Source organism: Oncorhynchus keta, chromosome 1 (genome assembly GCF_023373465.1).
Source record: "Oncorhynchus keta strain PuntledgeMale-10-30-2019 chromosome 1, Oket_V2, whole genome shotgun sequence".
NCBI lineage: Eukaryota > Metazoa > Chordata > Actinopteri > Salmoniformes > Salmonidae > Oncorhynchus > Oncorhynchus keta.
Window position 1 is genome coordinate 74071643 of NC_068421.1, and position 27172 is coordinate 74098814.

General features: G+C 41.7%; 1 protein-coding gene across 4 annotated transcripts in view; it reads right to left on the bottom strand.

The window, feature by feature from the left end:
- Window positions 1-661: 661 nt before the first annotated feature.
- The window catches only part of LOC118393025 (zinc finger protein 644-like), a 46849-nt gene continuing 20338 nt past the window's right edge, over window positions 662-27172 (bottom strand). For 3 of the 4 annotated variants that reach the window (XM_035785192.2, XM_035785181.2, XM_035785203.2), the window contains 7 exons: window positions 23197-26274; window positions 22665-22875; window positions 22227-22437; window positions 21854-22052; window positions 18141-18266; window positions 15818-15923; window positions 662-11189 (listed from right to left, as the gene is read on the bottom strand). In XM_035785192.2, coding sequence (XP_035641085.1) covers window positions 10808-11189; window positions 15818-15923; window positions 18141-18266; window positions 21854-22052; window positions 22227-22437; window positions 22665-22875; window positions 23197-26260 — 4299 coding nt within the window. In that variant the 5' untranslated portion in view covers window positions 26261-26274 and the 3' untranslated portion in view covers window positions 662-10807. Of the gene's footprint in view, window positions 11190-12179; window positions 12246-15817; window positions 15924-18140; window positions 18267-21853; window positions 22053-22226; window positions 22438-22664; window positions 22876-23196; window positions 26275-27172 lie in introns of all 4 variants that reach the window. The other variant, XR_004827483.2, reaches the window with a different exon arrangement.

A 27172-nucleotide genomic window follows, 5' to 3' on the forward strand; every position in this document is an offset into this window, starting at 1 on the left:
TTCCACCATGACACATTTATGTTCCTCTCCTCCTCTCTCTCCCACTCTCTCTTTCTCTCTCTCTCCTGGTTACCAGTGAAATAATAAAAACTACACTCCTGGTCATGGCTGGCACAATCTCATTATAATCTCTCTCTGTTTTCTATTCATGGGGCCCCTTGGGACGCTGTCTGCCCGCGACGTGGCTCCCAAATTCCGCAGAGATCATCTTTTGAAACAGCCAGGAGACCTAATGAAGTCGCAGAGTGGCACAATTATTTCCCCGAGAAGGAGCATTAATGTACTTGAGAATCCCCTCCGGAGGAACATGATGACAATTGGTTTGTACAGCTTTGATCGTCCAGGATAAACTGCAGGGTTGGCCCCCTGTGCCATGGGTTGGGTTTCTAGCAGATGTGCGTGCATCCCAAATGGCCTGCTATTCCATATATAATGCAATACTTTTGACCAGGGCTCTACGAAGAACCCAGAAATTGTTATGATAAAACAGCAGTCACACCAACCAAACATTCTAATCACAAAAGCTAAAAACAAAAGGTGAATGGCAGGTTATATAAAATCAGTGTATATTTCTTCTGTAGAGCCACAACTGTATAGACGAAGTCAGCAGGATTTGTTAGGGAGTGAGGGACCAATAATAAAAAAAAACACAAAACAAAAATTGGGGGAAAAAAATGTACTTGATGTACTTCAACAAGTTAAAATATATGAAGCAAATTAACAAGTAAAAAGGCCAATTCAAGTATTTTATTTCAGTATCTTATTTCAGCAAGTTTTTGCTATATTTACTACAGAAAGCTGAATGAATACATGGTATATAGAGCCTTCTTTCTTAATACATCCAAAATGAGGTATGTATGTTAAACCAACCAGACCTTATTACAGTACATTCACATCTCTCAGACATCATCTAGTGCTGTCCAGATGAATAAAACATTAAGCTTATGTATTTTACTTAGCATAATATAATATATATCTGGAAGTTTAAGCGCCATGAAAATGTGATTTACATTGTAACTTGACTTAGATTAAAATGCTCCTAGTCCTTTTATTGGGCTGTAAAATCAATTTCGGGAGGGAAAGTTAAGTTCTCCATAATATTAGAAAGTAGTGCTTGGTGGTGTTGAATCATCAAAGAACGGTACAGAAGAATGTGCTTCATTAACTAGACCTAATAAATGCCTTAAAGCAATATTTCACCACTATCTCAGCCTTGCTTAATCTTTTGTCTTACATCTTAATGTTTTTTTGGAAGAGAGACTACCCACTGGGCACAAACTGGTTGAATCAATGTAATTCGTATTGTGACGTGAAAATTCATTTGAAGAATGTCATCATCCAGTACTGTTTTCATCTAATTTCAACCAGCGTCTTAACTTAAACATTGAAATTAGGGTAAAACTTCAACTTAAATACATTGACTTAACCTGACTAACAGGTTGTTACATCAATCTAATTTCAACATAATCATCAGAACTATGTAAATGTTAAAATTACGTTGAAAACATAAAACATTTTGTTGAATTTCATATTTGATTAGACATTTTATTTGAACTGAATGGTAAAATGGTATGTTGGAATCAACGTCATTGTTTCAACGTGATGCTATCGACTTAAATAAAGAGGTATATTGAAATAAAATGTGAAGCTGCCGTCCAACAAGTCCTGCCTGAACATTGACTCCTACTGTTATATAAAGGGTAATGCAATTCAGTGAGAACAAGATACCTAACACTATGTACTCTGCTTAGCTTCAGAAACAAGATGTGTTCGATTCAGCTGAGCTATTATGTCAAGACAGTTACACATTGATTCCATACTAATTTGTGTAGACAACCAAGGCCCAAATAACTAAATAATTCCTCTAACTTTTCTCACACAAGCTGATTGTGAAAGTAAATTTGGAGTGAGGTAGGGTTTACGTAGGCTACATTAACATTTGATTTGCCCAAAGGACACCATAATTTCAACTTGAAGCTAGGTATTCTATCATTCGTCCAAGGTTGATTGCATCTTTGGAAGTTTAGAAGTAGTTACCATTAACCCTATACATAGCATGCCAAATTCATGAAATTCCCAAGTGGCGCAGTGGTCTAAGGCACTGCATCTCAGTGCAAGAGTCATCACTACAGTCCCTGGCTCAAATCCAGGCTGTATCACATCTGGTTGGGATTGGGAGTCCCATAGGGCGGTGCACAGTTGGCTGGGGTAGGCTGTCATTGTAAATAAGAATTTAACTGACTTGCCTAGTTAAATAAATAAATAAATATATATTAATAATACATTTTTACCTTTGGATATTGTGTTTTATATACGTTATTCATAATATATAAATGTTTTACATTTGAGTAATTTAGCAGATGCTCTTATCCAGAGCAATTAGTGCATTCATTTTAAGATAGCTAAGTGGGACAACCACATACAGTATCACAGGAATAGTAAGTACACTTTTCCTCAATAAAGTAGCTATCAGCAAAATCAGATATAGAAAGGGGGAGGGGGGAGAGTCAAGTGCAAGTGTTGGTTCAGGGTGTGCAAGTGCTCCTTCAAATGTTGATAATTGATATTTGGTTGTGTTCATAATATATAATAATAATTCAATATCCAGTTTATCTTCAAATTACTTATTAATATGTTGGATTCACATCTCCATGTAAACCAAAAATCGGAGTAAAATGATAGCACTAAATCAAATCAAACTTTAAATGCACTTCAAATAAAGTTGAGTATTTTTCAACTTAGATTGGTTGACATGGAGATGTGAATCAATCATATTAATAACTTCTAGATTACATTTGAAATCAACCAATCATCCTTCATATACAAAACAATATCCAAAACAATATCCATAATACATTAAAAGTGTATTATTAATATCATACATTTGGCATTCTATTTATAGGGCTAATGGTAACTACTTCTAAACTTCCAAAGATCCAATCAACCATGGATGAATGATAGTATACCTAGCTTCACATTGAAATTATGGTGTCCTTTGGGCAAATCAGATGGAGCCTACATAAACCCACCTCACTGTGAATTTACTTTCACATACTGCTTGTGAAGAGGAGTTACTTTCAAATATTCAATGTTATTTAGGTAGTCTACGCAAATGATTTTGGAAGCTGATCAATGTCTAAATGTTTCGACATGGTAGCTCAGCTGAAACAACCACAGATTGTTTCAAAACTAAGCGGGGTCCAAAGAGGTATGCATCTGGCAATGTAGATTATTTCTCACTGAAATGCATTACTCCTCATGTACCAGTAGGCTACGATCCCTTATTGATGTCACTTGTTAAATGCACTTCAATCTGTGTAGATGAAGGGAAGGATATAGGTTAAAGAAGGATTTCTAAGCCTTGAGACAATTGAGACATGGATTGTGCATGCGTGCCATTCAGAGGGTGAATGGGCAAGACAAAATATTTAAGTGCCTTTGAAGGTGCCAGGAGCACCAGTTTGTGTCAAGAACTGCAACACTTCTGCGTTTTTCACACTCAACAGTTTCCTGTGTGTATCAAGAATGGTCCACCACCCAAAGAACATCCAGCCAACTTGACACAACTGTGGGATGCATTGGAATCAACATGGGCCAGCATCCATGTGGAACATTTTCGACACCTTGTTGAGTCCACCCCCCGACGAATTGAGGCTGTTCTGAGGGTAAATGGGGGAGTGCAAGTCAATATTAGGAAGGTGTTCCTAATGTTTGGTATACTCAGTGCATATTGAATATATGATGACATTTTTTAAAATACATTTCTATTACATTTTCAACACAATTTCAACGTATACATAGCTTTTATGATTATGTCGACATTTCATTGGTGTAACAACCTGTTAATCAGGTTAAGTGAATGTATTTAGGTTGAAGTTTTACCCTAATTTCAATGTTTACAACACTGGTTGAAGTTAGATGAAAACACAACTGGTTTGTGACTTCTTTCAAATCCAAAGTATTTTCCACGTTGAGTCCACGTCACAATACGTTGACGAATTACATTGAAACAACGTTGATTCAACCAGTGTGCGGCAGTAGGTAGCTTCAATCCACTGCTTCTGTATGCTTATTTGACAACGTTAGCAAATAAGCAAAGGTTCCTAGTTAAACTAATGAAGCAGTGGTTTGAAGCAAGTCCATTCCCATGAAACACTTCAGAGGTAAGATTGCATTGCATGATATTGATGGGCTACTCAGTTTACACTCTACACAAATCCAGTAACCCAACATTCAAACTTGTTTAGAATATTTCAGTAAATAAAATCTAATATTGATATTTGAGATCTTTGCTTGATTAACATAAAATTAGAACATATCGTAATTACAGTTAGCCTACTGTTTAAGTCAGAACAAGCCAAATAGTAAATAATCAGCATAAACGTTGGAGAGAAAGCAGATATTGTGTCCATACATACAATAAGGACAGTTTTAGCAATGCATATAATTTGTGATATGAATGATTGACCCTGTATTCTGATTGTGACTCCTATGGCTACAGTTAAAGGGTATATTCTCATTGATGAGAATTAAAGGGATAATTCGTGATTTGATCTACTTCCCCAGAGCTTGTGGATACCATTTGTATGTAGTATGAAGGAAGTTGCTAACGTACGCTAGAGCAATTGCTACAGTACATAGAGTTAACGCAATGGCTGGAAGTCTATGGGTAGGTACCCATAGACTGCAGTCATTGCTAGAAGATACCCATAGACTTCCAGCCATTGCGCTAATGCTAGTTAGCATTGAATTGCGAAACTACCTCTAACTTCCTTCATACTGGTTACACAAGGTATCCAAGATTTCATCTGACTCTGGGGAAATAGATAAGGGGCCATTGCCAAAATCCCGAAATATCCCTTTAAGGATCATCTCGAGAGATTCTTGAGAGGTATCGATTCTTGAGACATAACTGTAATGTAAACTTGCTTATTTCTCACGTCTCGAATGCTACCTCCGGAGCTCGCACATGACACTCGCCCGACAGTTTCCTCCCTCTGAGCAGGGCAGTGTAAACAGAATTGTCTCGCTGAGCCCAACATTAAAAATACTAATAGCAGAACAATGTTTTTGAAACAGCTGAAATGTAAAGACATTTTCATTATATTTGAGACTTGTTTGATTGAGCTTTCACCTGAATTTGCAGTAACAGCCGGTTACGTTCTGAAATTGTCACCGTCGCTTTAAGAAAGGGAAGCTCAACTGCGTTTTCCTGCTTTGGCTGCTCAGTCACAATCCAGTTAAGAAGCATGCAGCAAGAAGCTGATCAACTCACCAGGAAAAACGTTTTCATTCGCAATTTTGCATTTACCTCATATAATGACTTCCATGATACTGATAAGATGAAGCCTGGTTTGTTCTAAGGTAACTTTAATGTGCTGAAATTGTACTTTTATTTTCGAATGAGAGGGGGAATTGTTCATGTTTGATATGCTAACATGCTATCTGTGTCATTGTCTTTCAAGCTACATTTAATGCGTGTACGAACATAAATAAAACCCTTAATTGTCTATATACTTGTGAATCGTTGCATTATTCAAGTGTAACTAATATGTTTTAGAGGAAAAGTTGTTTGCATTGTCGAACAGTACGCAAGGTTACAAGGTCAGTGATAACTGTGATACTGATTTTTACGGTAAAATTGGAGCTGCAGAGCCAGAAAGTGTATATACAATACCAATCAAAGGTTTGGACATACCTACTCATTCAAAGGTTTAATTTGTTTGTTTTTTTAAATACTATTTTCTACATTGTAGAATAATAGTGAATACGTCAAAATTATGAAATACCACATATGGAATCAAAATATAATATTTGAGATTCTTCAAAGTAGCCACCCTTTGCCTTGATGTCAGCTTTGCAGTTTCATGGCATTCTCTCAACCAGCTTCGTGATGTAGTCACGTGGAATGCGTTTCAATTAACAGGTGTGCCTTATTTAAAGTACATTTGTGGAATATCTTTCCTTCTTAATGTGTTTGAGCCAATCAGTTGTGTTGTGACAAGTTAGGGGTGGTATACAGAAAAATGCCCTATTTGGTAAAAGACCAAGTCCATATTATGGCAAGAACCGCTCAAATAAGCAAAGAGAAATGACAGTCCATTGTTACTTTAAGACATGGTCAGTCAATGTGGAACATTTCAAGAGCTTCAAAGGTTTTGCAGTCGTAAAACCCATCAAGCGCTATGCTGAAACTGGCTCTCATGAGGACTGCCACAGGAAAGGAAGACCCAGAGGTACCTCTGCTGCAGAGGATAAGTTCATTAGAGTTAACTGCACCTCAGATAGCAGCCCAAATAAATGATTCACAGAGTTCAAGTAACAGTCACATCTCAACACTCACTGTTCAGACTGTGTGAATCAGGCCTTAATGGTTGAATTGCTGCAAAGAAACCACTACTAAAGGACACCAATAATAAGAAGAGACTTGCTTGGGCTGAGAAACATGAGCAGTGGACATTAGACCGGTGGAAATCTGGCCTTTGGTCTGATGAGTCCAAATTTGAGATTTTTGGTTCCAACCACTGTGTCGTTGTGAGACGCAAAGTAGGTGAACGGATGATCTCCACATGGGTGCAAACTACCCACCCTCCAGGACACCTATGTCACAGGAAGGTCAAAAAGATAATCAAGGACATCAACCACCCAAGCCACTGCCTGTTCACCCCGCTATCATCCAGAAGGCAAAGTCAGTACAGGTGTGAAAGGTGGAAAATTCCCGAAAATGATGTCATGGCTAAAAAAGCTTCCGATATGCTAATTGACATAATTTGAGTCAATTGGAGGTGTACATGTGGATGTATTTCAAGGCCTACCTTCAAATTCAGTGCCTCATTGATTGACATCATGGGAAAATCAAGTCAGCCAAGACCTAAACATTTTTTTGTCGACCTCCATAAGTCTTGTTCATCTTTGGGAGCAATTTCCAAACAACTGAAGCTACCACGTTCATCTGTACAAACAATAGTACGCAAGCATAAACACCATGGGACCACGCATCCATCATACCACTCAGGAAGAAGAAGCGTTCTGTCTCCTAGAGATGAACGTACTTTGGTGCAATAAGTGCAAATCAATCCCAGAACAATAGCAAAGGACCTTGTGAAGATGCTGGAGGAAACAGGTACAAAATGATCTATTTCAACAGTAAAACGAGTCCTATATCGACATAACCTAAAAGGCTGCTCAGCAAGGAAGAAGCCACTGCTCCAAAACTGCCATAAAAAAAGCCAGACTACGTTTTGCAACTGCACATGGGGACAAAGATGGTACTTTTTGGAGAAATGTTCTCTGGTCTAATGAAACAAAAATAGAACTGTTTGGCCATAATGACTATCGTTATGTTTGGAGCAAAAAGGGGGAGGCTTGCAAGCCAAAGAACACCAACCCAACCATGATGCACGGGGGTGGCAGCATCATGTTGTGGGGGTGCTTTGCTACAGGAGGGACTGGTGCACTTCACAAAATAGATGGCATCATGAGGAGGGGAAATTATGTGGATATATTGAAGCAACATCTCAGACATCAGTCAGAAAGTTAAAGCTTGGTCGCAAATGGGTGTTCCAAATGGACAATGACCCCAAGCATACTTCCTAAGTTGTGGCAAAATGGCATAAGGACAACAAAGTCAAGGTATTGGAGTGGCCATCATGAAGCCCTGACCTCAATCCTATCTTAATTCATTCCTACTTAGAAAATGTGTGGGCAGAACTTAAAAAGCGTGTGTGAGGAAGGAGGCCTACAAACCTGACTCAGTTACACCAGCTCTGTCAGGAGGAATGGGCCAAAATTCACCCAACTTATTGTGGGAAGCTTGTGGAAGGCTACTGAAATGTTTGACCCAAGTTAAACCATTTAAAGGAAATGCTACCAAATACTAATTGACTGTATGTAAACTTCTGAACCACTGGGAATGTGATGAAAGAAATAAAAGCTGAAATAAATCACTCTCTACTATTTTCTGAAATTTCACATTCTTAAAATAAGATGTATGTAAACGTGTATGTAAACATCCGATTAAGGTGTATGTAAACTTCTGACTTCAACCTGGAGTGATTGAAAAACAAGTTTTTATGACTCCAACCTTAGTGTATGTAATCTTCCAACTTCAACTGTATGTACTGTTTTCTATACTATTCTACGGTATCTTAGTCCATTCCACTCTGACATCGCTTGTCCATATGTATATACCGTAATTTCCAGACTATAAGCCGCTACTTTATTCCCACGCTTTGAACCTCGCGGTTTATACAATGACGCGGCTAATTTATGGATTTTTCCCGCTTTCACAAGATTCATGCCGCCAAAAAACTGAGCACCGTCACATAATGTGACGTAAATCGAGCGCGCTCAAACTTCCCATCATTCTGATTACGGTAGTAATTTTGTCACCCTCATCATGGCAAAGACACGGAGAAATGCATATGATGCAGCTTTCAAGTTGAAGGCGATCGATCTGGCTGTTGGAAAAGGAAATAGAGCTGCTGCATGGGAGCTTGGCCTTAATGAGTCGATGATAAGACGTTGGAAAGCAGCCTGAGGAACTGACTCAGTGCAAAAAGACAACAACAGCTTTCAGAGGGAAGAAAAGCAGATGGCCCAAAGTATTTGCAGCCACTCGACATCAGTGTAAATCGTGCATTTAAGGTGGCGCTCCTTGTTCAGTGGGAGGCTTGGATGACAAGTGGGGAGAAATCCTTCACTAAAACGAGCCGCATGCGAAGAGCAACTTATGGTCAAGTCTGCCAGTGGGTCCTGACAGCGTGGAGCATTGTCAAAAAATCCACTATCATCAACGGGTTTCGAAAGGCTGGACTGCTGCATGTTGAAGGGGCAGCATGAGCTCAGCGGGGTATTTGCCTCCGGATGAAAGTGACGAGAGCGACAATGAAAACGATCCAACATCGGATGAAGCAATTCTGAGGCTATTCAACTCCAACACCGAAGGAGATGGCTTCAGTGGTTTCAGTGCACAGGAGGAGGGAGATAGTGACCAATGACTTTCTTGGTAGGCCACTGTTTAATTTGTTACAAGCCGTGTTTCGTTTAAAGGCTGTGTAAAGTTCATTTGTTTCAATGTACCGGTAGGCTTATAGACATGTGCGGCTTATTTATGTACAAAATACATATTTTTTTATAATTCAGTGGGTGCGGTTTATATTCAGGTGCACTTAATTGTCCAGCAATTACGGTAGTCTTATTTCATTCCTACTTAGATTTGTGTGTATTGGGTATATGTTGTGTAATTTGTTAGATATTACTTGTTAGATAATACTGCACTGTTGGAGCTAGAAGCACAAGCATTTCGCTACACCCGCACCTGTATGTGCCCAATAAAATTTGATTTGACTGGTTCCCACTGTGAAGTATGGAGGAGGTTTGATGGTGTGGGGGTGCTTTGCTGGTGACACTGTCAGTGATTAATTTAGAATTCAAGGCACACTTAACCAGCATGGCTACCACAGCATTCTGCAGCGATACGCCATCCCATCTGGTTTGCGCTTAGTGGGACTATCATTTGTTTTTCAACAGGACAATGACCCAACACACCTCCAGGCTGTGTAATGGCTATTTGACCAAGAAGGAGAGTGGTGGAGTGCTGCATCATATGACCTGGCCTCCACAATCACCCGACCTAAACCCAATTGAGATGGTTTAGGATAAGTTGGACCGCAGAGTGAAGGAAAATCAGCCAACGAGTGCTCAGCATATGTGGGAACTCCTTCAAAACTGTTGGAAAATAATTCCTGGTGAAAATGGTCGAGAGAATGCCAAGAGTGTGTAAGCTGTCATCAAGGCAAAGGGTGGCTACTTTGAACAATCTCAAATATAAAATATATTTAGATTTGTTTAACACTTTTTTGGTGACTATGTTATTCCATTTGTGTTATTTCATAGTTTTGATGTCTTCACTATTATTCTACAATGTAGAAAAGAGTACAAATAAAGAAAAACCCTTGAAGGAGTAGGTGTGTCCAAACTTTTGACTGGTACTGTACATATTGTGTAAATTTAAATCTTATCACGCTGTCTCCTTAAATGTTTGTCAATGAGAAAAACCTCAAAGTAATGGGCAAAGCATTTACTATTATCAGAATGTTGAGGTGTGAGTTGTCTCTTTTGGTTTATTTTTATTTAACTAGGCAAGTCAGTTAAGAACAAATTCTTATTTACAATGACTGACTAGGAACATTGGGTTAACTGCCTTGTTCAGGGGCAGAACGACAGATTTCTACATTGTCAGCTCAGGGATTCAATCTAGCAACCTTTCGGTTACTGGCCCAACGGTCCAACCACTAGGCTACCTGCCGCCCCATTGGTATTGGGTTCAAAGTTCTGACTGACTGCTAAACAGTGTAAAGAAGGAAACAAGAAGACACATTTAACATGCGTCCATGTTGCAATATGGCAAGATTATCTGTAAGTAAAACTTCACTTAAATGTAGAAGAGGTAACTGCACTGCATACATTAGGTAAAAAAAATGAGATAAAAGGTTCTGAACTGACAGCTGTTCTAGCTTCAGCGAATGTTGTTGGCCTTTTTGCATCTCAAGTCGAGTTCTCTGTAACTGTAAATTCTGTAACTTTTCTGTACGTCTAAGTAACAAGATTTATCATCTACAGTATAGTATAGATACCAGTCTTAAAAAATAGAGAGAAGGGCTAGTAGGTCCATGTGCATATTAGGAAAACATATGTATAGCTTTAGAATATTTGTATTTATCTCTATATATTTCTATGTATCTATCCATATTTACATGTGCAGGATAAAGATCTAAAGTGAAAATGTTGTAAACAACCCTTTAGCTCAGGAAGCCACTGGAAGAAGCTCCGGAGGGGGCGTGGCCATGTGCTGCTCCAGGCTGGGGTGCTCATTGGATGAGGGATATGCATAATGCAAGGGGTGCTCATCATGTGGCTCAGGGTGCTCGTGGGTTTCGGGGTGTTCCAAGCAGGGGTGCCCATGGTGCTCCAGTGGCTCGTGGGCTGTGGTGTGCAATTTGGACATTGGGTGCTCCAGACAGGGGTGCTGCTGGGGGGGGAAGGAGGACATCTCTTTGTGTAGTCCCAGGACCTCTACCATGCCAGCCCCTGTATGAGGGACACTGGTGTGCATGAGGTGTCTTTGTAAGTGCTTGATCCAATCCTCCTGGACGGACAGAGGACCCTGGAAGACCAGGTCACAGAATCTGCATTGGAGAGAGTGCTAGGTTAGGTTTGGTTAAGGAAGGATAGGCTAGGCCAGGCTAGGTTAGGTTTGGTTTGCAGACATGGATACTATTTAGTAGGGGTGTAACAGTTCACCAAACCCACGGTTCGGTGCATATTGCGGTTTGGTTTTGGTACAGTGGTAAAATGAAATGGCATTCACATTGTTCAGCATTCACAATGTTACTTGCATTGTCTGTTGTGACCATATTGTTATGTTGGGCCTCTCAAGTTTCCATTCTGATGCTGCATTTGTAACCATGTAGGAAGTGGGAATCTACGAGTTGTGAAGTCATAAATACCAGTTGAATGCATTCAGAAATGCTGATTGGCTAATGGCCAACAAGCTGTGTCAACCATACACTAAAATGACAGATATCATGCTTGTAAACAAATGATAGAGTTCAAAAACCACATTAATAGATTGCTTTTTATAAATGTTTTGTTGTTGCATATAACTGCTGAAAATGTTGTTATAGAAGCCATTTCCTTAGTAGGTGACATCAGAGGATACCATGTGGGAGAAGTGGGTGCTCAGGATGATAGACGAGTTTCCCACTAGTATATACCAGTTGGAGGGGCGTTAGAGTAAATTTTTTCCCCCAGTCGTATGTGGTAAATTCCCACTTCCCACTTGGTTTGAACGCACCATGCAACTGCCTCCTTCAGTACCAGATATGCACTTGTGAATCTTATAATGAGGCTGTGTCTGTAGCACGGTACATCTACCACTCCAGGGTAATTTGATAGGTGGTCAATGCGTGTAATTCATTGTAAACTTAGGCTTTGGTTTGCTTATATAGAGCGGGTACTACATGTTTTCTGAAATGGGTGCAATGCAAGAGGGAAGTTCATAACGTGGTTCGAGCACTTTCACAAGGTGCTGAAACCCTCTATTCTCAACCTCCGAGAATGGGTGCATATGCGCAGCTATAAATCAATGGCTGTAAAAAAATATAAACATAGCCTACCTATCACTCTTGTAATTTCTTTAGCCCGGTCAGAATCAGCTTTGGTCCGGTCAGAATCAGAATCAGCTTGAATGCAGAGGGGAGACGATGTTGAGTTATTGTTTATTTGCGTTTCCATCTTGCTCCGGTAAACTGGGGTAATATCGGTGTAAATGTGTCAACATATTTAAGGTGTTGGCAGCTGCATAGGCTATTCTCGTTGAGTGTGGAAACATACTGTTAACATTGCATCCACAACTCTCTGTCTATCGCCATTGTAATCTACTGGGAAGCCAAAATGTTCCCAAACTGGAGATTTAAACGATGTTGGAGGATACTCCAATTCTGGTTTATCGACCCAACCACACACCATCGTACATAACTAATTCCTCACAAAAGGACAGTATGAAATGCGCAAATTAAGATTCGAATTTTGATTACAACATGTGCATAGGCTCTAGTTGTTTTAACAGAATAGCCTGAAATGTTTTTTGATTTACTCAAGAGGCAGAGGCCTATAGGCCTAGTGTTTTTATTGCGTAAATATAGTTTTTTAATGTTTTCATTATGGTTCACAGGGCAGACCGAACCGAGGTCCTGGTAGCGAACGGTTTGGTATGTACAGTTACACCCCTACAACTTAGTATCTGAGAAGGCAACACTATTCATACAATACAATATGTGGTCACAAGCTCGTTAAACATCTCAATCCAGAATCATGGACATTTTAATATGGAGTTTTGGGGCCTCCCGAGTGGCACAGCGGACTAAGGCACTACAGTGCTTGAGGCGTCACTACAGATCCGGGTTCGATCCCGGGTTGTGTCGCAGCCGGCTGCGACTGGGAGACCCATGAGGTGTCGCACAATTGGCCCAGCGTCGTCCAGGTTAGGGGAGGGTTTGGGCGGCCGGGATGTCCTTGTCCCTTCACGCTCTAGCGACTCCTGTGGTGGGCCAGGCGCATGCACATTGACACGGTTGCCAGTTGTACGGTGTTTCCTCCGACACATTGGTGCCGCTGGCTTCTGTGCAGGCCAGTCAAGTTCTTCCACACTGATCTCGACAAACCATTTATGTATGGACATCGCTTTCTGCATGGGGCATTGTCATGCTGAAACAGTTGCCCAAAATGTTGCCACAAAGTTGGAAGTACAGAATCTTCAAGAATGTCAATGTATGCTGTAGTGTTACGATTTCCCTTCACTGGAACTTAGGGGCCTAGCCCAAACCATGAATAACAGCCCCAGACCATTAATCCTCCTTCACCAAACAGGTAGCGTTATCCTGGCCAAACCCAGACTGCCAGATGGTGAAGCATGATTCATCCCTCAAGAGTGGCGAGCTTTACACCACACCAGCCGTCGCTTGGCATTGCGCATGGTGATCTTAGGCTTGTGTGCGGCTGCTCGGCCTTGGAAACCGATTTCATGAAGCTCCCAAGCAAAGAGTTATTGTGCTGACGTTGCTTCCAGAGGCAGTTTGGAATTCGGTAGTGAGTGTTGCAACCGTGGACAGATGATTTGTACGTGCTACGTGCTTCAGCACTTGGGGGGTCACGTTCTGTGAGCTTGTGTGGCCTACCACTACACGGCTGAGCAATTGTTGATCCTAGACGTTTCCACTTGACAACAACAGCACTTACAGGTGACTGAGGAAGCTCTAGCAGGACAGATATTTGACAAACTGACTGACAAACTGACAGAAACTTTCTGTCCAAAAATTATGCAGAAAAATTCATCCATGCTTCTGTCACTTCTAGGTTAGACTACTGCAATGCTCTACTTTCCGGCTACCCGGATAAAGCACTAAATAAACTTCAGTTAGTACTAAACACGGCTGCTAGAATCTTGACTAGAACCCAAAAATGTGATCATATTACTCCAGTGCTAACCTCTCTACACTGGCTTCCTGTTAAGGCAAGGTGCTGATTTCAAGGTTTTACTGCTAACCTACAAAGCATTACATGGGCTTGCTCCTACCTATCTTTCCAATTTGGTCCTGCCGTACATACCTACACGTCCGTTATGGTCACAAGACGCAGGCCTCCTAACGGTCCCTAGAATTTCTAAGCAAACAGCTGGAGGCAGGGCTTTCTCCTATAGAGCTCCATTTTTATGGAATGGTCTGCCTAACCATGTGAGAGAGGCAGACTCGGCCTCAACCTTTAAGTCTTTACTGAAGAGTCATCTCTTCAGTAGGTCCTATGATTGAGTGTAGTCTGGCCCAGGAGTGTGAAGGTGAACGGAAAGCAACGAACTGCCCTTGCTGCCTCTGCCTGGCCGGTTCCCCTCTCCACTGGGATTCTCTGCCTCTAACCCTATTAAAGGGGCTGAGTCACTGGCTAACTGCCGTCCCTACGAGGGGTGCGTCACCTGAGTGGGTTGAGTCACTGACGTGATCTTCCTGTCTGGGTTGGCGCCCACCCTTGGGTTGTGCCGTGGCAGTAATCTTTGTGGGCTATACTCGGCCTTGTCTCAAGATGGTAAGTTGGTGGTTAAAGATATCCCTCTAGTGGTGTGGGGGCTGTGCTTTGGCAAAGTGGGTGGGGTTATATCCTGCCTGTTTGGCCCTGTCCGGGGGTATCGTCGGATGGGGCCACAGTGTCTCCCAACCCCTCCTGTCTCAGCCTCCAGTATTTATGCCTTAGTTTATGGGTCGGGGGGCTTGGGCCTGTTATACCTGGAGTATTTCTCCTGTCTTATCTGGTGTCCTGTGTGAATTTAAGTATGCTCTCTCTAATTCTCTCTCTCTTTCTCGCTTTCTTTCTTTCTTTCCCTCTCTCGGAGGACCTGAGCCCTAGGACCAAGCCTCAGGACTACCTGGCCTGATGACTCCTTGCTGTCCCCAGTCCACCTGGCCGTGCTGCTACTCCAGTTTCAACTGTTCTGCCTGCGGCAATGGAACCCTGACCTGTTCACGGACATGCTACCTGTCCCAGACCTGCTGTTTTCAACTCTCTCGAGACAGCAGGAACGGTCGAGATACTCTGATTGATCGGCTATGAAAAGCCAACTGACATTTTCTCCTGAGGTGCTGATCTGTTGCACCCTCGACAACCACTGTGATTATTATTATTTGACCCTGCTGGTCATCTATGAACGTTTGAACATCTTGGCCATGCTCTGTTATAATCTCCACTCGGCACAGCCAGAAGTGGACTGGCCACCCCTCATAGCCTGGTTCCTCTCTAGGTTTCATCCTATGTTCTGACCTTTTCTAGGGAGTTTTTCCTAGCCACCATGCTTCTCCACCTGCATTGCTTGCTGTTTGGGGTTTTATGTTGGGTTTCTGTACAGCACTTTGAGATATCAGCTGATGTATGAAGGGCTTTATAAATATATTTGATTTGATTTGTTGGAAAGGTGGCATCCTATGACAATGCCACTGAGCTCTCCAGTAAAGCCATTCTACTGCTACTGTTTGTAGATTGCATGGCTGTCAGCAACGGGTGTGGCTGAAATAGCTGAATCCACTCATTTGAAGGGGTGTCCACATACCTTTGTCCATGTAGTGTATATTTTAGAACCAATACATGACCATTTCACAGTATTAAAAGGGTAATCCAGGATATATTTGTGCCTTGTGGCCACAGGATGCACAACAGATCAAGACGCCAACAAAACCGACAAGTGACAGAAGCTTGTTGTGGTCCTACATACCTGCAGGTGAGTCTGTACATCTCCTCAACAGCAGGTGGGAGAGCTGAGAATAGTTTCTTCTTTGGTCCAGCCCTCAACCTAGGCTTCTTCTGTATACAGGAATAGGCTGGAAAACACAGACCATCTCAGTACAGGCCAAGTCAGTACAGACCAACTTACTACAGATTTACTCCATACAACTGATTGACACCAGGACAGAGAGTCACAGGTTGTGTTCCAAATGGCACCCTATTTCCTATATAGTGGTCGACTTCTGACCAGAGCCCTACCTATATAGTGGACTACTTCTGACCAGAGCCCTACCTACATAATGGACTACTTTTGACCACTACAGTTGAAGTCGGAAGTTTACATACACTTTGCCAAAAACATTTAAACTCAGTTTTTCCACAATTACTGACATTTAATCCTAGTAAAAAGTCCCTGTCTTAGGTCAGTTACGATCACCACTTTATTTTAAGAATGTGAAATGTCAGAATAATAATAGAGAGAATGATTTATTTCAGCTTATATTTCTTTCATCACATTCCCAGTGGGTCAAAAGTTTACATACACTCAATTAGTAGTTGGTAGCATTGCCTTTAAATTGTTTTTAACTTGGGTCAAATGTTTCAGGAAGCCTTCCACAAGCTTCCCACAATAAGTTGGGTGAATTTTGGCCCATTCCTCCTGACAGATCTGGTGAAACTGAGTCAGGTTTGTAGGCCTCCTTGCTTGCAAATGCTTTTACAGTACTGCCCACACATTTTCTATAGGATTGAGGTCAGGGCTTTGTGATGGCCACTCCAATACCTTTACTTTGTTGTCCTTAAACCATTTTGCCACAACTTAGGAAGTATGCTTGGGGTCATTTTCCATTTGGTAGACCCATTTGCGACCAAGCTTTAACGTCCTGACTGATGTCTGAGATGTTGCTTCAATATATTCACATCATTTCCACCTCCTCATGATGCCATCTATTTTGTGAAGTGCACCAGTCCCTCCTGTAGCAAAGCACCCCCACAACATGATGCTGCCACCCCCGTGCATCATGGTTGGGTTGGTGTTCTTTGGCTTGCAAGCCTCCCCCTTTTTCCTCCAAACATAACAATGGTCATTATGGCCAAACAGTTCTATTTTTGTTTCATTAGACCAGAGGACATTTTTCCAAAAAGTACCATCTTTTTCCCCATGTGCAGTTGCAAACCGTAGTCTGGCTTTTTTTATGGCGGTTTTGGAGCAGTGTCTTCTTTCTTACTGAGCGGCCTTTCAGGTTATGTCGATATAGGACTTGTTTTACTGTGGATATAGATACTTTTGTACCTGTTTCCTCCAACATCTTCACAAGGTCCTTTGCTGGATTGATTTGCACTTTTCACACCAAAGTACGTTCATCTCTAGGAGACAGAACCTCCTTCCTGAGTGGTATGACGGCTGCGTGGTCCCATGGTGTTTATACTTGCGTACTATTCTTTGTACAGATGAACGTGGTACCTTCAGGTATTTGGAAATTGCTCCCAAGGATGAACCAGACTTGTTGTTGTTTTTCGGAGGACTGATTTTTATTTTTATTTTCCCATGATGTAAAACAAAGAGGCACTGAGTTTGAAGGTAGGCCTTGAAATACATCCACAGGTACACCTCCAATTGACTCAAATTATGTCAATTAGCCTATCAGAAGCTTCTAAAGCCATGACATAATTTTCTGGAATTGTTCAAGCTCGTTAAAGGCACAATCAACTTAGTGTATGTAAACTTCTGAGCCACTGGAATTGTGATGCAGTGAATTATAAGTGAAACAATTGTTGGAAACATTACTTATGTCATGCACAAAGTAGATGTCCTAACAGACTTGCCAAAACTATAGTTTGTTAACAAGACATTTGTGGAGTGGTTGAAAAACAAGTTTTAATGACGCCATTCTAAATGTATGTAAACTTCCGACTTCAACTGCATATAGTGGACAACCTCTGACCAGAGCCCTACCTACATAATGGACTACTTTTGACCAGAACACTACCTATATAGTGGACGACTTCTGACCAGAGCCCTACCTACATAATGGACTACTTTTTACCAGAACACTACCTATGTATTGGACTACTTCTGACCAGAGCCCTACCTACATAATGGACTACTTTTGACCAGAACACTACCTATATAGTGGACTAATTTTGACCAGAGCACTATGGGGCTCTGGTCAAAAGTAGTCCACTATATAGAAAATAGGGCGCCATTTGGGACGCAATGTTGTGTACATTTTCTACAAGGAACATTTAATACTGTAATTTCAGAAATGTGCCTTTATTTTTTTGATTTTTCTGACCAGGCTCAGAGAACTTACTTGTTCCTTCCATCATGGCGATCCTCTTCCTGCGTGCGTAAGCGCGAAGATGATTGGACAAGCTAACAGCACTGGGGAAGGTTGTGTTACAGTGAATGCACATCTTCTTATTAGATTCATTTCTCTCTGGAAAAGTGAGACATGTGAAAGGGAAAGAGACATTTCAAAAGAAAGCAAAGCACACACAAGTTCAGTTCAAAATGTAAAATATGTTCAAAACACTCCTTAACAACACTTTTCTTGCAAGAGAATGCCTTTGAAATAGTGTCAAGAGTATAGCATTTTATTCAAATGCCACTAAGCCTCCGGATTACCTCGCTCCATTCGTTTTTTATTTCATTAACAGTTATCTTCCATTAGAGACATTTTGTTTGTTCAACTTCTACACACATTACATCTAAATAAATTGTTTGGTTTCAGGGTCTTTGATGAGCGTCTTTGACAAATATAATCTGGAGGTGAGTTGAAGTGACTAAGGAAAAATCTGAAGAAATATGGCTAAAAGTGACTACAGAGCACATAGAGATGAACATGAAGTAAACTGCTATTCCCTGAGTGCCATCACCTCTTCCTCCATCTGTTTTCATATTGGAAAGATCTGTTTTGCACTCTGCAGTTGGAGATGTATTGTTGAGAGTAATGTTTATCACAATCTAAGAACTCCAGGGTGCCTATTTTCACCTGGGTTTAGAATTTGATTTAGGCTATGATAAGAAATTCATACTGTGCTGATTGTGTCAATATTGCACATGAATTACAATAGTTTGGCATGTCACTACAGGCTAGGAAAGGTCTCTCAGTACACCCTTTAGAGCAGATTTGATTGGATGACAAGCCCACACCAAGTTTCTATGCAGGCTGTCCTGAAGCTACTGGCAGTGGTGTGAAAATTATAGAGACAGCTTCCCATTCATTTCACACCTAATAGGGGGGAAAACATCTGCTACGGAGGTGTTTTTTAACCATGACAAGCCACTAAAGGTTATTTAAATTACCTGCAAATCGTTTTCAACAATTGCATGTGCAAAATGAATCTCTTCTTGATTAATTAACTAATGCCCATAAAAAAGCTTAAGTATATATTATACAGTATTCTCCCCAGTGTATGTGTTAAATCTCCATTTAACATAACACTGATTACACCAAAATGGTGTAAAAGCCTTAGTTAGGTGATTAAATCTGAATGTCAGAGTCAGTCTATTCTCCCTTTTAAGGTTTCAGCTTTCAGCTATAATGTAAAAAGTTACTATGACATTCAACAATGTCAGCCACAGAACGGCTAATCATTAGAATCTAGATTAGAATCTATATATTTTTTTGTATTTTCTGTTGTTGTATTTTACCCCCCTTTCCCTCTCAATTTCAATTACGATCTAGTCTCATTGCTGCAACTCCCCAACAGGCTTGGGAGACACGAAGGTCGAGTTATGCGTCCTCTGAAACATGACCACCCAACCGCGCTCCTTAAAACTTGTTAGGGCCGTGGTTCCGAGGTGGGAACATCAATCAGCGGAAATTTCATGTGCGCCACGTATAGTTTTTAATAAAACTCAAACTTTCATTAAAATACACATACAATGTACTGAATTAAAGCTACACTCGTTGTGAATCTAGCTACCGAGTCAGATTTGTAAAATGCTTTTCGGCGAAAGCATGAGAAGCTATTATCTGACAGCATACACCCCCAAAGTACTGCAACGCTACTTAAAACGACAGATTTTGCGATAGCCGGGGGCTACTGAAAACGCAGAAATAAAATATAAAACATTCATTACCTTTGACGAGCTTCTTTCTTGGCACTCCTAGATGTCCCATAAACATCATTTGGGTCTTTTTTCGATTAAATCGGTCCATATATAGCCTAGATATCGATCTATCAAGACTGTGTGAACAACGGAAAAAAATAGCGTTTTCTAACGTAACGTCATTTTTTTAAATTAAAAAAGTCAACGGTAAACTTTCACAAAACACTTCAAAATACTTTTGTAATGCAACTTTAGGTATTAGTACACGTTAATAAGAAATAAAATTGATCATGAGGCGATGTCAATTCCATAGGTGTCTGTCTGGAAATAATGTCTAGATAAATCTCAACCAAAATATCCGGTCGGATACCTGAAGAAATGGCTTGTCTCTTCTTCGTTTGACCAAGTAACAAATAGTAGGCAAATGCCAAGACTGTTGACATCGTGTGGAAGCTGTAGGTATTGCAACCTCGACCTCATTTAATCTGGTTCACCTTTAACAATTCTTGGAAGTGGCACATGGATATTTTTTTCCATTTTCAGTGATCAGATTGTCCTGCACTTTTCGAAGAAACGCACGTTCTGTTATAGTCACAGCCGTGATGTAACCAGTTTTAGAAACGTCTGAGTGTTTTCTATCCACACATACTAATCATATGCATATACTATATTCCTGGCATGAATAGCAGGGCGCTGAAATGTTGCGCGATTTTTAACAAAAAGCTGCGAAAATTCGCAGCCTCCCTAAGAGGTTTTAACACCCGCCCGCTTAACTCGGAAACCAGCTACACCAATGTGTTGGAGGAAACACCGTTCAACTGACGACCGAAGTCAGCCTGCAGGTGCCCGGCCCGCCACAAGGAGTTGATAGAGTGCAATAAGCCAACTACAGAGCCGGCCCCCCCGGCCAAACCCTCCACTAGCCCGGATGACGCTGGGCCAATTGTGCTGCGCACTATGGGACTCCCGGTTATAGCCAGTTGTGACACAGCCTGGGATCGAACCCGGGTCTGTAGTGATGCATTAGACCGCTGTGCCACTCGGGAGGCTCCGATATCTGATTTAGACATCTTTATTAATCTTTCTGCGAAACGGACGGAAACTGTTATTTGGACAGAGATTAAACAAAGGTGTGTAAACACAGCTGATGTGCTCCCAGAACCACATCAAAAGGACGTGACAGGTTTTAATTTCAATTTCAAAGCCAATTTATTATTTTTGTGTGCGTTACAATAATAATGTTTTCTGGTGACTTCAAGGTTGCTGACAGAAGAGCAGACAGAGTACTGGGATATTATGATGATGCTCACATACATATTTAATGAAGCTCAATTTGAATGACAGTTTGTGATTTAACATGAGTGCCTGTCAATAATAAAACACACAAAACAGCTGCGGAACAAGACAAGTTTGTGTTTCATTATGGCAAGCTGATCTACTGTAATTGGAGGGTAAACTACTATCTTAACTCTCTATCATTGCACTCAATAAAACTGTTCTAAAAATCACCTAAAATAATCATACCTATCTGCAAAGGACTAAACTGATCAAGCCTATGAACACTGTGAAAAGAACAGACTGGCGACCCAATTAAGCTAATAAAGCTGTCTGTCACTTCTATCCATCATCTATCTGGCTTAACTGGCTTTCTTGTCTTCTTTGATTCTACATCACTTGAAACAGACTGATCATATGTCATATATGTTTTGCTGTCACAGAGGGGCCTTATTGCACTACAATAATCAGTACCATTAATAAAATATATTTGGCAGATAAAGTAACTCTGTAGTTTTTAACTGTATAGTGTTTCACTCTGTTACTTCGCAGAAAACAAATGATATTTTGGCTATGTAGGTCCTTTTATCCACTGTTCAAAATCGTATCACAAAAAAAAAGTATTATTTTTTCTGGTCGCTAAAAAGACATGATATTCTGATTTGTATAGAAATTAGCTGTGAATCTGCTTACCTTGGGCCCAGTGTGGTTCCAGATTGCTGGCCTGTTGGTTCTGTCTCTCCTCAAACCTCTCTTTGGTCACAGTAAAGTGATTCCTATCTGCTACATACGATCTGCTGTTATCCCTCAGCTGCCCCTGCTCCATGTCCAACTTCTTCTTCCTCAGCAGCTCTACTAAAGTGCCCTGGGAAGGTTCCCTGACCCCTCGTATCTGTAATAATAATAATAATACTATTAATAACAATAATACATTTTACTTGCGCCTTTCAAGATACCCAAGGACACTTACAGAATAAAAAAATATGTAATTACAAGCAACATAACTAAGAGTAAAAGTACAACACACAAAAGAACATAGCACCAAAAAACAACACAACAACTGTACCTCTATACTCTTCCTTTCAGAAAATAACTCCTCTCCCTTAACTTCCTCCTGCCTGGGTGTAGTTGCACTGGGCCCCCATGAAGTGGAATTGCCATCCTGGCCTGGCTGGCAGCCATGTTGGATCTTCACAGGGAACCCTGTGGGTGTCAGGAAGAGCCCATCACTCCCGATGAACTTCTGGGAGATGATTGGTCGAGAGAGGAACTGCTTCCTGTTCAGATTTCAAATGAAACACAACAATGATATAGGATACACTAGTCACAACATATAGCAAGGGAGGTACATGAAAAAGTACAATGACATAAAAGTAGAAAAAATGAAAAATACATTAAAATTAAGACAAATTCAAAATAAATATATAGCTGATATAAGATAGAATATTCTATTATATCCCTAAAAGGTGTAAACAGTAACTTGTGGAGGAATTGTTTATAGTACCTGTTGAGGGTCTGGAGGATGTTCTGGTGTTCCTGCTCATCCTGTAGCAGCTCGTTAAGGATACACACTGGACTCTTACTGGTGCTGGTGGTGCTGGTCTTCCCTATCCGCTTTAGATGTCCCCTCACATGATTGGAGAGGCCCGTGTTGGTGTCAAACCAGCCACAGCACAAGGGACAGGTGTGCTCCGCCTGAGACTCCGGCTTCTCAGCTGTAACATGAAGATTTAAAAAAAGGTTTTAACACAATATCTATATTTACATGAACATTTTAGTAATTTAGCAGATGCTTTTACCCAAAGCGATCTAGGTAAATTACTATGTAACTTTGTGGTAACTTTGTGGTAACTTTGAATATTACACACTATCTATAAAAGAATAACACGACACACTTGACTGTGAAAAAAGCAGTCACAAATATTGTTAGATGTGATTACAGATTACTTTTATTACAGATGAATTACCCTATTACAGTACAATAAGAAACAATAAGTAATTGAATAAAGACAGGGAAAATATAATAAGTTGCTCACCTTTTTTGATCCTCCGTGCCACAGAGGGGATCTTCCTGCGTATGCGTGGCTGTCGGTCCTGTGAAGCTACCTGCTCAGGTGACACCACGTGGCGAGCATCATAACTCAGCCCCACCCTGTGCAGGTGCCCTCGCACGTGATTGGACAAGCCCACCCCCGACTCAAACACAGCAGGACAATAGGGGCAGGACTTTCTTTCTGACCCACATGGAGGGGAGACGTCATACTCATAGGAGAGACTTTGGTTGTGTGTTTTGGTGGTGGTGGGTGACTCCGGAGAATCGTCACACACTGAGCTTTCTATACACTCCTCTTTGATGATAAGCTTCTGTATGTCATCGCTGTCATACTCCCCCTCCTTGACTTCAGTCTTTTCAAAATGGTGGTCAGCCTGAGTAGCGTTCTTTTCAAAATGTCCGACATCAGCGGCAGGTGCAGGATCTTCTTTAACAAAAGAGCCCCTCTGTCTGCGTATGAAGTAGCTACGGGCATAGGGATTCCTCTCATTCTCACTACTATCCAGGAAATTGGCTGTAGCCTCGCTGGTGTAGGCACTAAAGTCATACGTATCCTCATAATCATCATCTTCTGTGTCTTCAGGAGTGGTAGTCTCTCTTAACTTTGGGTTCAGTTTTGGAAAAACATTATCAACCACCTTGTCCACAGTGTTGCGGAATGGTGTGGACATTTTTCGTTTGGATGGAGACTTTCGGGTAACAGCTTGGGACTCTGACTTCCTGCAGGTCAAGTCGTTGCTATCTCCCTGACTCTTGTCAGAGTCATAGCTATGATTTAGCATCTGGCCTATTTTAGCCATCTTGGATGTAACCAACACATCAACATTTGAGGGATATTTTGTCCTTTCTGAGATTCCTGAAATGACATGGTCGTATTGTTGATTGTCTTCCTCAACATAAGGGAGACCTGTTGTCACGTCTATTTTCTCTGTTGGTTTGGGAGATAATTTGTTTGGCTTGTCGCTCCTCCACATAGATGGTGACAGCTGTTTTGTTGAGCTGCCAAGACTACATTTAAACTGTGAGGCAGTAAGATCTTTATAATACTTCTGTGCGTCTGCTTTGTTTCTCGTGTAAAAGTCAGCTACACTACTAGACCAAAAGGGCAAATCTGCTCTTTTCCAGAAAGCAGGCTTTTTAATACAGAACTTTTGCTTCAGCTGTAGGAGTTTTAAATCTGCTTTTTTGGACGGGCCAGCTAGCCTATATTGATCTTGATGGTCAGATGCTTTGTTAAACGGTGGACTTTCACATTCATCTTCACAAAACTGGTGTATTAGGTCACAATGGCTCTTCAGGTCATTTTGATTCTGGGTGCTGAAAGGGCACACTTTACAGTGAAACACAACAGATCTTGATTCATTATCTTCATTGTTATTTGTAGGAAACTCTGACTCCTCATCTTTGATCATGTTCTTGTACTTGTACTGCAGTGTGTCACAATGCACCGCGTACAGGTGTGCTTCAAGCTCCCGTTCTGTCAGGGCCATGTGGTTGCACTCCTCGCAACAGTAATAACGTTTGTCCTTCTCATGTGTCTTGGCGTGCTGGACGAACGTCTTGGGGCAGTTGGTCCCGAACACACACTGCGGGCACTGCAGCTTGGCGTTCCTGCCTTCGTCTCGGAGTTTGTTGAGTCCCTGTATCTCCTCCATAAGTTTCTCCCGTCTCTCCTGGTGGATAATCATGTGCTTGAGGAGGGAGTTGCGATCGCGGAACGAACGCCCACACTCCTTGCATATAAAAGGCCTTGGAACGTTCTCGTGGTGGCGTATCTGATGATTATGCCCATCTAAATGATACATCATATGTCTATGCAAATGCCTTTTCTCCTTGAAATTAACATTGCACTTTGTGCATGGGAAGAACGATGGTTCTTGTTCGGATTGCTCTGTCTTTAGCTGCTTGGGTTTTCTACTAAAGAGGGAGTCGGAGTGATTGTCTTCGTGGCAATCTGCTCTTATAATCAGTTTCTTGATGATTACAGGACTGTCACTGGGATGCTCTTGACATGAATTCACAGAAGATTGTACATCAGCCTTTTTACAAGGGAAATCCTCATCATTTACGTTGGCGATGTCAAAATCCTCGTCATCATCTTCCTCCTCTTCAATATGCCACTTTTTGTAGGTGTGATTTGAGCTGCTGTTGTAAACTTGTTCAGGAGAGCCTGACGTACCCACCAGGTGTATTTTACGCTTCCTCTGTCTTTGGCTGGCAAGCTGAGGCATCACTCCCACTCCCGCAGTGTTTTCCTGTAAGCTGTTGTCAACGTTACGATTGTTCCACAACACCCGTATAAGCTCTTTCTGAGAATCCCAGTGTAGTGAGTCAGCCCCGTCAGAACCGTCCGACGAGCTCTCAGAGGACTCTGTGGTGTGTAAGTCCCATATAGATCTAGCTCTAGCCTTGACTCCCTCAGCCGTCCATATTTGGTTAATTGGCGTTTGGTGAGGCTGTGGACTGTGGTCTGACAAGGTGGTGTCACGGGCCTGGTAGGGAAGTTCAGCCTCACTCTCCCCAGAGTCAGATGGTGACGTGTTGTTGGCCTCTGGCTGCGTGGTGGCTAATGTTTTCAGAACAGGCCCTGGCCCTGCTGGGTTCTTCAGGGCGTCTGATTGAAGCTCACTGGGTGGCGGTAACACCTGAGGGCTTGTGTCCCTCCCTGCTTGCCATAGTTGGGTGTCCTGGGGCTCCACCAGGACATTGTTGGGCGTTGTGCTGTCTTTGTTCAGGCCACAGCTCTCCTCTGAGTTAGGGTGTGAAGCAGGTCCATTAACAAGTGCTACAAAAGGTAGTGAATGGGCTGCTTGGGCTGTGTGGGGAACAGCAGGGACACTGCTGGGTACAATTGGACTGGGCTGTGCTCCATTTAAAGGGTTTGGGAGTCTGTCAGAGGACAGCTGCTCTGACAACCTTGCAGCATTGTTCTTAAGGGAGGATGTGTGACGCTGTAATGGCTCCTGAGTGGCAACGGAGCTATTACACAATGGTTCCACCACATCTCCTTCTTTGTCCTCTTGTGCATTTGGCTTTATATCAGCCATCTCCCCAGTATGTTCTGAGAAGAGAGAAACAGAGAAAAAACACCAAATCAGCTTAAAACATACTCAATAATTTATATTGTGTTTTGAGGGCTAAAGGCGATGAAAAATGGATGATTAAAACAAGTCTAAATGTGGCAAAAGGAAATATATACAGCCCAACCCATAACACTTGTATTGGTTCAAAGTCAAAATGCAGGCTAATATTATGTTGAATAACAAACAATTATTATTCCTTATACACACAGAAAATCAGTCAGTGTTCAGTGTCAGCTCTGCCTACTTTCTCTCCAATTGTTCCACACAATGAGAGTTTCATCCACAGTACTCTTCTGATCGGCTCTCTGGTACTGCATTATGATTTTCCTAACACCCTAGTCCACCACTTCTCTTCACAACAAACCCTGCTGTTAGCCTCAGATACCCTGGTGAGGGCTCTTAATTACCATAGCACACCTCTGGGATACAACCTTCCTGTTCCTCCCCCGAACGCTCCCAGACGCCTGCAAAAATTGACCAATTTCCATGTGAACAAAGTAGACTTCCAATGAGATCATACTCAGTCTTAGCACTCTGTGATGGTGCTAACACGGGTCCCAGCACGACACTGTTGTTGCTCCAATCCTGACAAATTGGCATGCGTCGGGCTACACAATCTGTCTGTCTCACATACACTCACACAAACACACGCATGGAAACACTCCCCCTCCCTCACACACACACACACACACACACACACACACACACACACACACACACACACACACACACACACACACACACACACACACACACACACACACACACACACACACACACACACACACACACACACACACACACACACACACACAGGTATACACATACATAAAGAGATATAAACACACATACATCTATAAACACACACACACCCAT